Raw genomic sequence first — 16,422 nt, forward strand, 5'->3', positions numbered from 1 at the left:
TTTTGATAAAATTATCGGTTTGTTACATAATCCTCAAATTTCCCTGAGTATTAAAACTGTTGACCAAATTAAGAGATAGTTTTGGGAAAAGATTGTCTTCTTATTCTGTTTAAATCTTAATTGTTGTTCTAGAGGCCAAAAATTCTGTTTCATTTTCTGACTTCATCTGCTGAGAAATCATGGTTGCTAAAGCACAAGTTAGGGTGCCCGACTTGGACAGGATTCAGTACCAATTAAGCTTCTCATTGCCTTCAGCATATCAGGTTTTTTCTTTTTTTCCTTAATGAAATGATTAATGGGGCAAAGTTGGCAGTTGGCTGAGTTAAGATACTATAAATTAAAGTTGCCATGCTAATTTCCCCTGGCTGTTTGGCCAGCCCTTCAGTCTGCTGTTTCTCTTACCTTGGGGAGCAGTCCCGTTTCCCGAATATTCATCTGAGGGGTCCTTTGCCAGGGCTGCAGCGCTGTCCTCTTCTGACCATTCTCGGACGTTTGTGAAGCTCCGTTCATTTACGAGGTGAATTACGTTGGCATTTAGGGGAACAGCTGCTCTGAAAGCAATTGTCCTCCCCCGCCAGGCCTCAGCCCAGTGAACTGCCTGCCTTCCCACTGGTTCAGGGTACCCCTTTCTCACATGTCCTCTTTCCGCCCACCTCACCCTTGGACCTCCCTGCAGTGCCTTCCACCTTGCTGCGTTGATTGGGCCCCTCTACGCATGTTTGCTTAGATGATTTAGCTTTGTGCGTGTGTGTCTTGTGTTTGGGTGATGGGTTGTTCAGTACCCCGAAGACAGCGGACCCTCTGTGCACTGGCTGTTGGCAGCAGTGGTGATACAGCAGTGATGTTGCCAAGATTTGTGTCCCTGGTTTAGGGAGGGCAAGTTCTGTTTGACATCAAGCTCTTGCCTTTTGTAAACTGACTGGGGCTCAGTTTGTTGGTTCAGAAATGACTTCAGTATTAAACTTGGTGATATATTTATTTTAATACCTTTAAATAGTTAATACAGTGCTAAATGAGACAGTAAACCCTTATATTATGTAGGGAGTCAACTTAATCATTCTTATAAAGAAATAATATAATTTCAGGATAAATTTCTAGATGAGATTACAAGCTATCATTATGGGAGGTTATATAAAACCACTGTTGAGAGTTTTTTTGGTTGTTAGCTGTCCGAAGCGTCCCATGCTCAGGATACTGTAGTAGCATCAAGTCTGTGAGCGTTCGAGCACTTCATTTATTATATACAAGTAAATGGAAACAATGTTCACTCCCTTTTTTAGCAGTGGCTTATACTTGCCTTGAAGGTTGAAGTGCAGGAATACAATGTAGTTGTTGCAGCTGGAAGACCTTCATTTGATGCTCTTTAGGATTCTTTGAGTCATTAAAATAAAAAAAATTGTTCTTAAACTTAGTAATTCTAGAAATATTAGCAGTATTGATACTTATATTGGAAAACTATTGCATTTGTTCATATTCTGTATAGATGGAAAATACTTTATTAAAATGTGAGGTCTGGGCTTCCCTGGTGGCACAGTGGTTGAGAGTCCGCGTGCCGATGCAGGGGACACGGGTTCGTGCCCCGGTCCGGGAAGATCCCAGATGCCGCGGAGCGGCTGGGCCCGTGAGCCATGGCCGCTGAGCCTGCGTGTTCGGAGCCTGTGCTCTGCAACGGGAGAGGCCACGGCAGTGAGACGCCCGCGTACCGCAAAAAAAAAAAAAAAGTGAGGTCTAAAACCTTAAAAAAAAGTACACTTTTTGTTTGTTTTATTTCCCTGAAGCAATGATTCTTATTTTCTTCTGTTGCAGGTTCCTGGGAGTTAAGCGATGGGGAGGCATTTGGCCTCGCTTCTGCTTTTGCTCCTCCTCCAGCATTTTGGAGACAGTGATGGAAGCCAAGCACTTGAACAAACTCCTGTACAGTTCACACATTTCCAGTACAATGTCACAGTGCATGAAAATTCTGCAGCGAAGACCTATGTTGGGCATCCCGTAAAGATGGGTATTTACATTACAAATCCATTGTGGGAGTTAAGGTACAAAATTGTCTCAGGAGACAATGAAAACCTATTCAAAGCTGAAGAGTACATTCTTGGAGACTTTTGCTTTCTGAGAATAAGGACCAAAGGAGGAAATACAGCTATTCTTAATAGAGAAGTGAAAGACCATTACACATTGATAGTCAAAGCAGTTGAAAAAAATACCAATGTGGAAGCACGAACAAAGGTCAGGGTACAAGTGCTGGATACAAATGACTTGAGGCCATTATTCTCACCCACCTCGTATAGTGTTTCTTTACCTGAAAACACAGCCCTGAGGACCAGTATTGCAAGAGTCAGTGCCACGGATGCAGACATAGGCACCAATGGAGAATTTTACTACAGTTTTAAAGACCGAACAGACATGTTTGCTATCCACCCCACCAGTGGCACCATAGTTTTAACTGGTAGACTTGACTACACAGAGACCAAGTTCTATGAGATGGAAATTCTTGCTGTGGACCGTGGCATGAAATTGTACGGGAGCAGTGGTATCAGCAGCATGGCTAAGCTGACAGTTCACGTAGAGCAGGCCAACGAGTGTGCTCCTGTGATAACAGCAGTGACGTTATCACCATCGGAATTGGAGAAGGACCCAACGTATGCCATCATAACCGTGGATGACTGCGATCAGGGTGCCAATGGGGAAGTCGCTTCTTTAAGCATTGTGGCAGGAGACCTCCTTCAGCAGTTTAGAACAGTGAGAACCTCTCCAGGGAGCAAAGAGTATAAACTCAAAGCAGTCGGTGACATTGATTGGGACAGTCATCCTTTCGGCTACAACCTGACACTACAGACGAAAGATAAAGGAAGTCCTCCCCAGTTCTCTTCTGTAAAAGTAATTCAGGTGACTTCACCACGGTTCAAAGCTGGGCCAGTCAAGTTTGAAAAGGAGGTTTACAGAGCAGAAATAAGTGAATTTGCTCCTCCCAGCACACCCGTGGTCATGGTGAAAGCCACACCTAGCTATTCGCATTTGAAGTATGTTTTTAAAAGTACACCTGGAAAAGCTAAATTCAGTTTAAATCACAACACTGGTCTCATTTCCATTTTAGAACCAATTAAAAGACAGCAGGCCTCCCATTTTGAACTTGAAGTAACAACAAGTGACAGAAAAGCCTCGACCAAAGTCTTGGTTAAAGTCTTGAGTGCAAATAGCCATCCCCCTGAATATACCCAGACAGCCTACAAAGCATCTTTTGACGAGAACGTGCCCATTGGTACTACGGTGATGAGTGTGAGTGCTGTGGACCCTGATGAGGGTGAGAACGGGTATGTGACTTACAGCATTGCAAATTTGAATCACGTGCCGTTTGTGATTAACCATTTCACCGGTGCTGTGAGTACTTCAGAGAACTTGGACTACGAGCTGATGCCACGGGTTTATACTCTGAGGATTCGGGCATCAGACTGGGGCTTGCCGTACCGCCGGGAGGTTGAAATCCTTGCCACCCTCACTCTCAATAACTTGAATGACAACACACCCCTGTTTGAGAAGATAAACTGTGAAGGAACAATTCCCAGGGACCTAGGTGTAGGGGAGCAGATAACCACTGTTTCTGCCATTGACGCGGATGAACTGCAGTTGGTGCGGTATCAGACTGAAGCTGGGAATGAACTGGATTTGTTCAGCTTAAACCCCAGCTCCGGGGTATTGTCATTAAAGCAATCACTCATGAATGGTTTAGGGGCAAAGGTGTCATTTCACAGTCTGAGAATTACAGCTACAGATGGAGAGAATTTTGCCACACCATTATATATCAACATAACTGTGGCTGCCCTTCGCAAGCCAGTAAACTTGCACTGCGAGGAGACTGGTGTGGCCAGGATGCTGGCAGAGAAACTCCTGCAGGCCAATAAGTTACACAGTCAGGGAGAGGTTGAGGATGTCTTCTTTGATTCTCACTCTGTCAATGCTCACACACCACAGTTTAGAAGTACTCTTCCAGCTGGTATTGAGGTGAAGGAAAATCATCCTGTGGGTTCCAGCATAATTTTCATGAATGCTACTGACCTGGACACTGGCTTCAATGGAAAACTGGTCTATGCTATTTCTGGAGGAAATGAGGATAGTTGCTTCATTATTGACATGGAAACAGGAATGCTCAAAATTTTATCTCCGCTTGACCGTGAAACAACAGACAGATATACCCTGAATGTTACGGTGTCTGACCTCGGTCTGCCACAGAAGGCTGCTTGGCGTCTTCTGGAGATCAGAGTTCTGGATGCCAATGATAACCCACCTGAGTTTTTACAGGAGAACTATTTCGTTGAAGTGAGTGAAGACAAAGAGATAAATAGTGAAATCATCCAGGTTGAAGCCACAGATAAAGATCTGGGGCCCAATGGACATGTGACGTACTCTATTCTTACAGACACAGATAAATTTTCAATTGACAGCACGACTGGAGTGGTTAAAATCGTGAACCCCTTGGATCGTGAAGAACAGCACGTGCATTACGTAAAGATTGAAGCCAGGGATCAAGCCAGAGAAGAACCGCAGCTGCTTTCCACGGTGCTTCTGAAGGTATCATTAGAGGATGTTAATGACAACCCACCCAAGTTTATTCCCCCTAATTACCGTGTGAAAGTTCGAGAGGACCTTCCAGAAGGAACCATAATCATGTGGTTAGAGACCTATGATCCTGATTTAAGTCAGTCTAGTCAGGTGAGGTACAGTCTTATGGACCACGGAGAAGGAAACTTTGATGTGGATAAGCTCAGTGGAGCAGTTAGAATCGTACAGCAGTTGGACTTTGAGAAGAAGCAAGTGTATAATCTCACTGTGAGGGCCAAAGACAAAGGGAAACCCATTTCTCTGTCTTCCACTTGCTACATTGAAGTTGAAGTCATCGATGTGAATGAGAACTTACACCCACCAGTGTTTCCTAGTTTTGTGGAAAAGGGTGTAGTGAAAGAAAATGTCCCTGTTGGTTCATCAGTGATGAAGGTATCAGCTCATGATGAGGACACAGGAAGAGATGGGGAGATCCACTATTCCATTCGAGATGGTTCTGGTGTTGGTGTTTTCAAAATAGATGAAGAAACAGGTAGGTGTGTTTTTATTACTGTGGTTTGCTCTTCCCTTTCATTTTTTTCTAAAGTAAATATGCCCTGTGCTGGCTCCTTCACAATTCCCCGTTGGCTTCTGGTAGGGCGCAGTGCATGTCCATACTTTTTGTCCTGTTGCACATGTCTTTGTATAGTAAGCCATGAGGATGGAACTAGAGGAACCTGAATGAGTTGGCATAAAATGAGTAGGAAAAAAATCAGAAAAATTGAAATCATTACCACTGATAATATACAGGTTTGTTCTGTATATTATCAGAAGCATGCTTATGGTTTTGCTGTAACTTTGAGAGGCCCTTCCAGAGTTTTTCCAGCTAGTAAGGTTGCAGACTTAAAAGACTACTCCACTACCTAGCATGCTATTCAGACATTCGTGCACACCTGCAAATTAGGCAGTGCACAGAGAGAAGACTCTGTTCTAAAACTTCATGCTGTGATCTGCTTGACTTAGTACCTTCTTGGGGTTTTGTTTGAAAGGCAAATGTAGGCTGTAGAATGTCAAACTGAGGGGACCTGGCTTTGAATTTTGGCTTTTTCAGTTGTTAATTTGGTGGTCTGGACAAGTTGATTACCTTTTTAAAACTGACTTTCTCCATCTTTAAGATGGGGACACTCAAAATTACTGTAAGATTTATGTGGGCATAAAGTGAAACAACATGTGTTAGAGTCTATTTAATGTCTCTTGGAAATGGTAACAATGCTCTGTTACGATATTCTTTCCCCTAGAATAAGGTCCTAAAAACCAGAACATCCAGGATAGCCAATTTATGCTAGAGTGTGTATTTTTTTTTTTTACATTTTGTACATATCTCAAATTTAGCTGCCTTTCACAGAGTTTATAGTTATATATCAGTCTCCTTTGATGGGGCGTGAGCTGTGGTATTAGTTTGCTGGGGCAGCTGTAACAAAGGTCTGCCACAGACTGGGTGGCTTAAACAAGAGAAATTTATTTTCTCCCAATTCTGGAGGTTAGAAGTCAAAGACCAAGGCAGAGTAGGTTTCTTCTGAGTCCTCTCTCCTTGGCTTGTAGTTGGCCATCTTCCCCCTGTGACATCACATGATCTTCCCTCTGTATGTTTGTGTCCTCATCTCTTCTTATAAGGATACCAGTCATAGGGGACCACTCCCTAATGACCTCATTTTAACTGCTTTCTCTCTTTTAAGGCCCTGTCTCCAAGTACGGTCATGTTTTGAGGTACTGGGAATTTAGAACTTCAGCACATGAATCTTGGCGGGACACAGTTCAGCCCAGAACCACCTTTAAGGATGGGCTTTTAGCTCATGTATTTTCTGTCCTCAGCACCTAGCAAAAAGTGCCTGGCGTGTAGAAGCTGCTCATTAAATGGTTAAAGACTGAATGAGTAAATTAATGATTATTTTCGCTTTGAATGTTCTGCTTTCTGAGAATGCTAGTGGAAATAGAAGGAAACTGGGAATCGCAGCAGTAATCAGCCATAGGTGGGGTTCAGTTTGTTTATTAATCTCATTGATGTTTCCTTTATGAATATGTGCATTCTAAAAGGGGTATTTTTCTAATTACATTAAACCTTTAAGTTTTTATTCAGTAATAACCACAAATAAGTTCTTCAGTCAATACTCCCATATCTAATAGGTGTATAGCACATGAAAAATAATTATTGTCCTAGAAATAAGTGATTTTAGAGACTATACAATTTTTAATGTGTTTTTGTTTATTCAGGGGGTTCTTTTTCTAGTGAATTATATACCACTAGCATGTGGTACAGATCTGCAGGTTACATGCTACTAATCTGAAATACCTGTAATGGTTCAATTCAAGAGAAAATAGCATCACCAGCAGCAGTTAGTAATCACCCATCTGAAGAGTAGAATGGATCTTTTTTCTTTTCATACTCTCTGATATGAATTAGTTTGCAGGTACAATGGCAACATAGAAAAATACCCAGGATTTAGTAACTGAAGCTGAAACTATGAAGTGTTTTTGTGAATTTCATAAGGACAATTTTTCCTATTTTTTTCTTTTCCAAGGTGGGTTTGAAAGCCTGTGAAGAGAACTGTTGGAAGTTAAAGTTCAGACAGAAAATAGAAACAAAATCTTAATTTACATTTCCTTGATGTCTTAAATTATATGAGCACAGCCTTTTGGATTTTTTCTTTCAAGTGAGAAGAGTATTTTTTATTGTTGCTTTTTAAAGACCTATTTAGAAACTAATACTTTTCGTCTATAAATTTAAGAGACTGGGATATTCTTACTATCAAGGGAGGTGGGGTAACCAACCAACTGAACAAGGCAGTATTTATTCTGAAATATATAATTTATAGTAGTTTTCAAGCTGAACGGCAGTGCCAGACTTTTCCAGTGGTAACTTAGAGGCCAGGGGATGAGTTGGGATTATGGGCAGTGGGGTAGGAACTGTTACGCATTGGTATAAAGATTGAGATTTAAAGGTGAGAGAAAAATTGGCAATTTCTAGGTATCATCTATTGCGCAGTCCTTGCTTTACAGAGGAAAATACATAGCACGCGGCAGATTTATGTTTGTGTGCTTTTTGAAATTGAATGAAGGTGATGTAATAATATTTATACATTGCAAGATATTTTCTTTTTGGCAGCAGAATTATCAGCCCAAGTTATTTTCCAGAGACCCCCGGCAAGGCACTTGGTATCATAGTATAGAATTCTTTCATGAAAAGTCGGTATGTTTGTGCAGCAGAAATACTAAAATTAGATGTGCTAATTTTTCATGTGGGGTTTGTCTCACTGATTTTGAAGGCAGGTGGGAAGTGTGGAGAGGTTCCTGTCAGATGAAGAAACGTAGGGGCAGTTCAGGGACACCATTGGGCACCCCGTAGGACACAGCAGTAAAACTCCGGTGTGATTTGGAGTTGGCCTGGCCCAGTTTGGGTTCATTAGCACCTTTCAAGAACTTCAGTCTCTGCTCCTTGCCTGTTTCTGCTGAGCCTCCTTTCTCCTCTAGGGATACGTTTCGTATGGGGTTGATGTCTGTGGGCCTGTACAGAGCTGCTGTGGGTGTGGAGCCCACGAACCTGCCCATCTCATGGTCTGTTTGCTTCCTGCCTTTGACTTAACTTTAAACTCTGTAGTGTTGGTTGAATAATATAACCGAGTTTTTGTGGTGTTTTACCTATTTCAACATTGTCACATACGCATATCATTTGTATGCTTCTCATAGAACAGAGGATATATTCAGCTATCTGAATTTAGTTCTTATTATTTTTAAGATCCTCCTTTTTCTTTAAAAAAAAAAAAAAGCCTACTTAAATTTGAAACATCCCCTGACAAGTTGTTTTCTTTGGAAATGGAAATTCTATGGACTACCTAAAATATGTAGTTGGATGAACAGCCCTGTCAACTGAATTTTGTGCATCTTTTGCTAATTGGCTTTGCAGGGAGGCCACACGTACTTGCAGTATGGGGGTGACAGTCATTTGACTCATCAGATAATCTCTCACTGTGTCATATGCTTTTCCTGGAGAGGCTGCTGGCTGTTAGTTAACTGTTCTGATAAATCCAAGCCCACACGATTGCTTGTCCATTTGAGGTTTGGAAAGGTTGAGTGTTAGGTGAAACACTATTTGGAAAGTCAGTCTTGTTAGAGAGCCAATCTCCAGTGCTCTAATTAAGATTCTTCCCTTTTTGTCTCCTTAAAATCTACAGTGAGGGTTGTAAAGCAGGTTTAACAGAAATGTTAGTGGAGTACGTATCTTGGAAGCATGTGTAATTTCACATTTAGGTTTTTATTTTCCTGACTTTATACTGCTCAGCGTTCACCCCATTCTCACTTCCAGTACATTCCTGGTTGCCTTGTTGTAAGCTTCAGAGTTGAGCAGAGTGGAATCTTGGGGCTTCCTCCTGGAGATCTGTGGAATAATGATGAGGACCCATCCAAGTTAATTACTCCTTGAGCACCAAGTAAAACGTTGCGGGTTTTTGCTAATTTTTAAAACTAAGGATAATTTTTAAAACTAGCAAAATGCTGGGCTTCCCTGGTGGCGCAGTGGTTGAGAGTCCGCCTGCCGATGTAGGGGACACGGGTTCGTGCCCCGGTCCGGGAAGATCCCACATGCCGTGGAGCGGCTGCGCCCGTGAGCCATGGCCGCTGAGCCTGCGCTCCACAACGGAAGAGGCCACGACAGTGAGAGGCCCGTGTACCGCAAAAAAAAAAAAAACAACCCAGCAAAATGCTTGGCCAAAAGTTTCTTTTCATTTTTTAATAGGACCTTGTATTGAAGCAGTGTTTATTAGTTCAGCTCTGTTGCACCTGTGTCTGTATTGTAATGGGATGTCTTTTAGGTATGTTTTCCCTTCTGCGTGGAGTACTTTGGTTCAGTTTGGCTGTTGTAGTGCAGCCAAGCTGGAGTGTTTTCCCGTTGTGACTACATATTCGGGGAGACCAAGTATTTCACTAAGATAAAAGCTAATTTCTGAACTTATTAGTGGTGTGTTACTCTTAGACTCCCAATCCTGCTTTCAGGATTGAAATTTACATTTTGATGAAAAGACTTGGAATGAATTAATATGGAAGTACAGCTGTTGCAACAAGATAAATCACTGTTCATGAAATATGGGAGGGAGAATAAGGACTACATTTTCCTTGAGAGAACCTGGCTACATTCTCATTACAGGGGAGCGTTATTGCACCATTCCTGGATCACCCGTTTGGAGACTGGCTCCTGGCCTGCCTTATGGGATGCAGGAGGAATGAGTCTGTTTAATGGGAACAGAAGGGAATTCCAGTCCAGACTAACCTTATTGTTGACTTCAGTGAGAGGGAAAATGTTTCTGGGGATTCTGTCTGGTTTGGCAGAACTCTGAGTATTTAATTATTATTTTAGTTATTCACTCAAGTTTAAAAAACCTTTTCCCAACTTAAAGTAGGATATTCTGCATACAGTCAGGGACCTATGTTTTTTCCTAGGGCCACTTCACTCATGACAGAAAGTGGAATGTAGAGAAAGGCTCTTAATGGGCTCAAGCATCATGACCCAAAAGTCTGTAAGAGTGGCTGAGAGCTGGGTGGCCGCTAGAAGTGTGGTCTAGTGTGGTGGGACCAGGAACTGGGTCTAGAATTCCGGGCAGCAGGAACTTAAATAGATACTGGTGGGAGGCCCGTTAGGGAGTGAAGAAATTTGCTGATGAAAGAGCTTTTGTGTTGCCATCTCCTCCCTTAAGTGGCCACAGCTGCTGTCCTGTTCGTTCTTTTTGTTCTCCTCCTCAGAAAGTTGAAGAGAAAAGAAACTGATTTCCTAGCCAACAGTGAGATTGAAAAATCGGGCTTTGGCAGAAATTATGTGATGATAGTGTGCTGTTGCTGTGTCTGAAAGTACAGAATCTGTGAATCTGAGTCAGGGCAGGGAGGGCGTGGTAATAATCCCACTGGGGAAGGGACCCTCCTTTGAAGCAGGAGGATTTTAAGGTGAAAATAGGATCTTATTAGAAATCCTAAGGAAATTTCATTTTGTTTTAAGAGGAAACAGAGGATCAGCTTCTCTTTAGTTATTTGTATGATATTTAATGAGTTGATGCTTAAAGTACCGAGTGAGTGTGGCTGGAAGAGGGGTGGGGATATAAAGCCCTGTGATTCCAGGTGGTGTTACGTTGTTTAGCAGCATGTGGTGAAGGCATGCAGTGCCCCGATACAATCCTAAATGATGTGTGAGGGCCAGAACCTGGGGGGGGATGCGGTGGAAACAACTTGAAGTATGCTCTCTGGCTGCATGCTTTCGGCGATAATGACAGTAACGATGAGGGGCGTCACTGTAATAACAAACCACAGAGACTTATTGAGTGTCACAACCAGTGCTGGTCGAAGCACTCTATATGTATTAGTTTATTTAATCCTCACAAGTACCAGATAGTTCCTGTTGTCCCTATGTTACCGATGAGGAAACGTTCACAGGTTAAATAAGTTGCCTAAAACCACTTGAGTACTAAGTGGCAGAACTAGGGAGCGTGTGCATGCAAACACTGCATGGGACTGCCTCTTACTCAAGAGTGAGTGGTCTTGAGATGCCCCAAGGGAGCCCATTTAAAGTTGAGTGGGATTCTGGGCTGAGTGGGGGTGGGCTGGGCTGGGCTGGGCTGGACCCTTCAATCCTGAATTTGAGGCTTGGTCTTGAAGGAGCATTGACTCTAAGAACCTTCCTCCTCCATTGTTTCCTCAGAACGATGGATTGCTCTTTGGCACATTTAGCAGAACAGGATTTTAGCGTTACAGAGTGGTGGCGCTTAAACAATTTGAGATTATTGCACTGAACTGATTAGTAGCGGGTGAATCATGTTGAGTAACATGGTGAGCTTCCATGTCTAGTGGAGATGGACAGGTGTCTCACCTGTGTTTTCAGTTGTGAAAGTATGACCTTCTCATGAATAAAAATACTGCCTGTGTGAACTGTACTGGATGTTAGTTGAAGCCTCTTTTCCTGGAAACCTTGTTTTAGGTGGTTGTTAGGGTCCTGGCTAACCTTTGAAACCAGTTTAATGCACACAGTAGCTGAAGCCGGCTTAACCCGCACTTCTTCTTTGCATGGAGTTCCTCGTAGCTGTTGTCTTGCATTGTCGTCCTCGATGCCTTGGCCTCAGCCATTGTCCTCGCCACCATGTGATGTGTGGCATGAAAGCCTTAGTGAACCTGTTCTCCTTCTCAACCCTCTTGGCAGGGAACCATCTTTATGTTCTAAGAGTGTTGAAGAGTTGAGTGTTCATACCTTGATGAGAGGCGTATGTGTATAGAGATTTAATACCCCATTAACCTCTAGTCTGTTCTTTCTGTATTGCCTGCCTTGCCCAATTATGAAAATTGAGTAGATCTTAAACTTTAGTTGTTTGTCCATGTTGGATTTTTTTCTTAACCATTTAGTTCCTGTTGTTTTGACTCTGGATTGTTTTAGTTCATAAGTCTGGGTTTGTCAAGTATTTATTATCTGTTAGTTTGTATTTTGTGTACTCCTTTATTTGCAGCTACCTTCATGGTACGTAGTTTTTAAAACACCAAACCATGTTGCTGTAAATAGTGCATTCTCACCGTACAGGACACAGTGCCACAAAGCACGGTCTTTCATGTCTTCGTTCGTTACTGGGAATAAATGGACTTGGGAAGATTGCTGTTCAAGGGCACATGGCTGAACGTGTTGAATTGGCAGTCATCCAGTTTAACGGCAGTGATAAAAGTCAAAACTATTCACATATATACTTCAAGGGCCCGTCTTATCAACTAACTTGCCTTGGCAATTGAAGTACTCTTTCTCCCCTCAGAATATCCTCTATCATATTGAACCTGTTTCATTGCTAGTCCTCCAAGTAGCTGAGTAAACTGACCTGTTGAAAGAGAACCTTTAGACGTGTCTATTTATTTTATGCTGGAGAAAGTCTACCAAATATGGTCTTTTTAATTTAGTCCAGTTGATTTTTCCTTTTTTTTGTTAAAAGTTACCCAGCTATTTCTGTAGTTTCTTAAGACTTCTTTCTAATTTGTGCTGGTTTAGCCATATTGTGCGCTTATCTTACTTTCTTCATATTTATCACCATCAGTATATAATTATAGTTAACATTTATTGAATGCTTACTGTGTACTAACCCTATTTTAAGCTCTTTTATTGTCTCATTAGATCATCACAGTAATTCTTGAGTAGAATTAGATGGTAATATACTCTGTTCATTGAATTTTGAAATATTTGTATGCGTATATATTTTAATATTTATTTACTTGGCTGCATGGGCTCTTCATTGCAGCGCGCGGGCTTAGTTGCCCCGCAGCATGTGGGATCTTAGTTCCCCTGGTCGGGGAACCTGCGTCCCCTGGAGCTAAGGCGGAGTCTTAACCAGTGCACCACCAGGGAAGTCCCCATACATACATATTTTTAAATTAAGTAGTGTCATAGGAATTGATGTGGTTTAAGGTGTGACACACTGAGGGTGTTCTGGTAATACAGAGATGGTTCTTAAGCAGGGGCGTTCCATCTCCACGGACTCCTCCTTAAAGCTTTTTAGTGTCCCTATTACATGAAGTCCCAGCTCTTCAGCATAGCCTGTGATGCCCTAGTAAACTTGCCTCCCTTTTCCAATGTCCTTTGCCTGTGCTGCCCTCATCAGCTCCTGTTCATCCAGGTACTTTAGCCAGTTGGGGCCAGTCCCTTCCCTGTCACCCTCTCACGCCTCTGGGCCCCATTGTTTCCTATCTCCCTGCCTTTGGGTAACACACTGACCACTTGATCGGCTCTTATTTTTCTCTAACTCTGCTTTAATAAATCTTTCTTGACAAGCTTTCTCCTTCATATGGAGCTAATTCTTTTCTTGTATGTATTTTTTTTTCACTTCAAGTATCACTCTAGTGTAATTGTTTATTTACAGTCCTTTTCTCAACTGTCAGCTCCTTGTGTGGGTAGATTCTAAATCTTTTACTACTGGGTTCATGTAATAGGCACTCTGTAAATATTTGTTAGGTTGGCCTAATGAGCCAGTGTTGCCTCTTCTGAGAAGCCTTTCCTGAGACCAGGTCGTTAGCCTGCTTCTCTTTGTTCCCCTTTCTGTATATGTCTGACTCAGAGTCTTTTGGTTTATTGGTCTTTTTCATGTGTGTCACCCAGAACTCAAAGACAGAGCACAGTCTTGCTTATTTTTCTGCCCGCTCCTAAGCACGGTGGCTGACATAGCGCTGCATAGCCTTTGTTCCACAAACAGGTTGCAACGTATAATAATGGTAGTCATGAAAGGGGTGTCAGGCCTTTCTTCTGCTGCCCTCCCAGATACCTGTATCCAGATCTTCAAAACAGTGGTTCTTCATGTTTTCAGAACCACAGAAACTTTTGATAATCTGTTGAAAGCTGTATATTCTCTCTTCAGAGTTTCAGCAGTTTGGTTACAATACCAGGGGCTCATGAAATGCTAACTCTGTTCATGGACCCTCAGTGTCCTTGGACCCCTGGTTTTAAGTCCCTCTGTTCTAGAGGTTTCAGGGTGGCCAATCCTCACAAGCTCTCATAAGGGAGGACCAGAGGGCAAGGAGAACAGTGATAACGATGGTGACAGTGGTTGATGACAGGCATTTTTATAATGCTCCACAGCCTGCAAGTATTTCTACGTACATTACATGGCACTTAGTCTAATATGTGCTTATACAGTGGGTTTTATTTCTACTTTATAAATGAAGAAGGTAAACCTTTACAACGGACAAATAGAAGTCACTTTTCTATATATTTGTACATGTGGGTAAAATGTACAGATTCAAGAGAATCTGTCATCCAAGGCTATTTCCAAGTGAAGTAATAACCTATAGTTCTTTGCAAACCTGTATCTTCAGATAAACCTGTCTCCCCATTAAGGTGTAAAAGACAAACAATTATAATAAAATAATAAAAAATATATCCGTTTTTAAGGTAGGCAGCTGTCTGGGCCAGGATTTGATCTTTAGTATTGCCAGCTTACCGTGGAAATCCTCCATAGCTCAAACTACTAGTATGCCTTTATTAAGGTAAAATAATGTGAGATAACGCAGACTTCTAATACTGAACTTAACTTTCTTGACAGACTGGATTTTTGTTTAAATGGTCTTAAAAATCAGAGCATTTGGGATTTAATATACTGTTTTAGTTCTGTAAATAGTCCCTTATTCAGTACAAAAGAAAAAATTTGATGAGTAATGCTTATTTTTAAGGCTACTGTTTATTATAAAAGGAGCATTAAATAATTTTACAGTGAAAGATGAAATTAATCTGTGTGTGGCAACATTTTCTGATTTGTGATTTACAGGTATTGATATTCATATCAGTTGCAGTCAGTGTGTTATGTCAGTTTTTGTAAACAGTGATTTTGGACTCTTTCGTGAAGTAGTATGTTTTCTTTATCACAAGTTGAAGACATTTTGTTAGTTTAAAACAGCTTTTTGGAAAAGGACTTTACATTTGAATTAACTTTTAAAGTGTTTTAAAACAGTTCAACCATGGACTTCCCTGGTGGCGCAGTGGTTGAGAATCTGCCTGCCAATGCAGGGGACACAGGTTCGAGCCCTGGTCTGGGAAGGTCTCACATGCCGCGGAACAACTAGTCCCGTGAGCCACAATTACTGAGCCTGCGCATCTGGAGCCTGTGCTCCGCAACAGGAGAGGCCGCGATAGTGAGAGGCCCGCGCACCGCGATGAAGAGTGGACCCCGCTCGCTGCAACTAGAGAAAGCCTTCGCACAGAAACGAAGACCCAACACAGCCATAAATAAACAAATTAATTAATTAAAAAAAAAATTAAAAAAAAAAAACAAAAAAACAGTTCAACCATAAATTCTTAGTTAAAAGATTCTCTAAGATCCATTTATTTTTAGTTTTTGTTTGTTTGTTTTTTAAATCTTGGCCACACCTCTCATGGCTAGTTTCCCTGAGCAGCGATTGAACCTGGCACTGAGCCTGGCAGTGGCAGCGCAGTGAAAGCACCGAATCCTAATCACTAGGCCACCAGGGAGCTCCCTGCTTTTAGCTTGTCATCGTTAACTGTTTTACTTGCCTGTTTAGTCTTAAAACTGGTTGACATCAAGCTGTCTCAAATATCTTTATCTTGTTGCAGTTCTTGGCACACAGCTGGTAGTCAGTAAATACTTGTTCAGTGATGGTCATCTTTTGATAAAGCCAATAAATGTTTGTCACATGACGCTATTCTTCTTTTGATTTTTTCCTCAGCTGAAGGTGTGTACATTTTTAAATGAAAAAAGACGAGTTTGCCATGTAAAAACCAAGTTAGTTCGCTGGTTGAGGCATCAGAATGGAAACCCGTTACTTTTAAAGGATAGCTCTAAAACAATTTTTTAAAGTATTTTTTTGTTAACAGCGTGATGACTTCATGTAGAAGATGAAAGCTGATTAGGAAAGCATGAACATGAATAATATCCATGTTTGTTTTTAATTAGCTCAGTGTTGTTGGTTTTAGAAAGAAGTCAAACTAAGTATCACATCTACAGAATATAAAGCTTTATAATTTAAGGCCCATGATTTTTCAAATACTGTGTTTTGCATAGTGTATATTAAGAACTATTCTAACATTTAAAAAAATCTGCTTTTGTCGTTTTATGTCTCACAATAGGAGCTGTATGAGGGCAGGGACCTTTGTGTTGTTCCTGCCTGTATTGCTGGTGCCTAGAACTATGCCTGGAACGTAGTAGGCACACAGCAAACACTTGGTGGATCGGTACAGTTTGAACTTGAAATAGATTGTTACCAAATAATAAAAGGAAACACATATCTAAGTAACCATCATTGGGAAAGACCTTTTAAATTTATTCTACTGGGAATATATAGAGAAAATGATAAAGGGGTAGAAAGGTGTCATATGTGCTA

At 41.5% G+C, this 16,422-nt stretch overlaps 1 protein-coding gene across 4 annotated transcripts in view; it reads left to right on the top strand.

Annotated features, from left to right (window-relative positions):
• The window catches only part of FAT1 (FAT atypical cadherin 1), a 120,468-nt gene that overhangs the window by 13,569 nt on the left and 90,477 nt on the right, over nucleotides 1-16,422 (top strand). For all 4 annotated transcript variants that reach the window (XM_067721513.1, XM_067721514.1, XM_067721515.1 and 1 more), the window contains exon 2: nucleotides 1,807-5,086. In XM_067721513.1, the coding sequence (XP_067577614.1) occupies nucleotides 1,825-5,086 (3,262 nt within the window). In that variant the 5' untranslated portion in view covers nucleotides 1,807-1,824. The remainder of the gene's footprint in view (nucleotides 1-1,806; nucleotides 5,087-16,422) is intronic.

This window comes from Pseudorca crassidens, chromosome 21 (assembly GCF_039906515.1).
Source record: "Pseudorca crassidens isolate mPseCra1 chromosome 21, mPseCra1.hap1, whole genome shotgun sequence".
NCBI lineage: Eukaryota > Metazoa > Chordata > Mammalia > Artiodactyla > Delphinidae > Pseudorca > Pseudorca crassidens.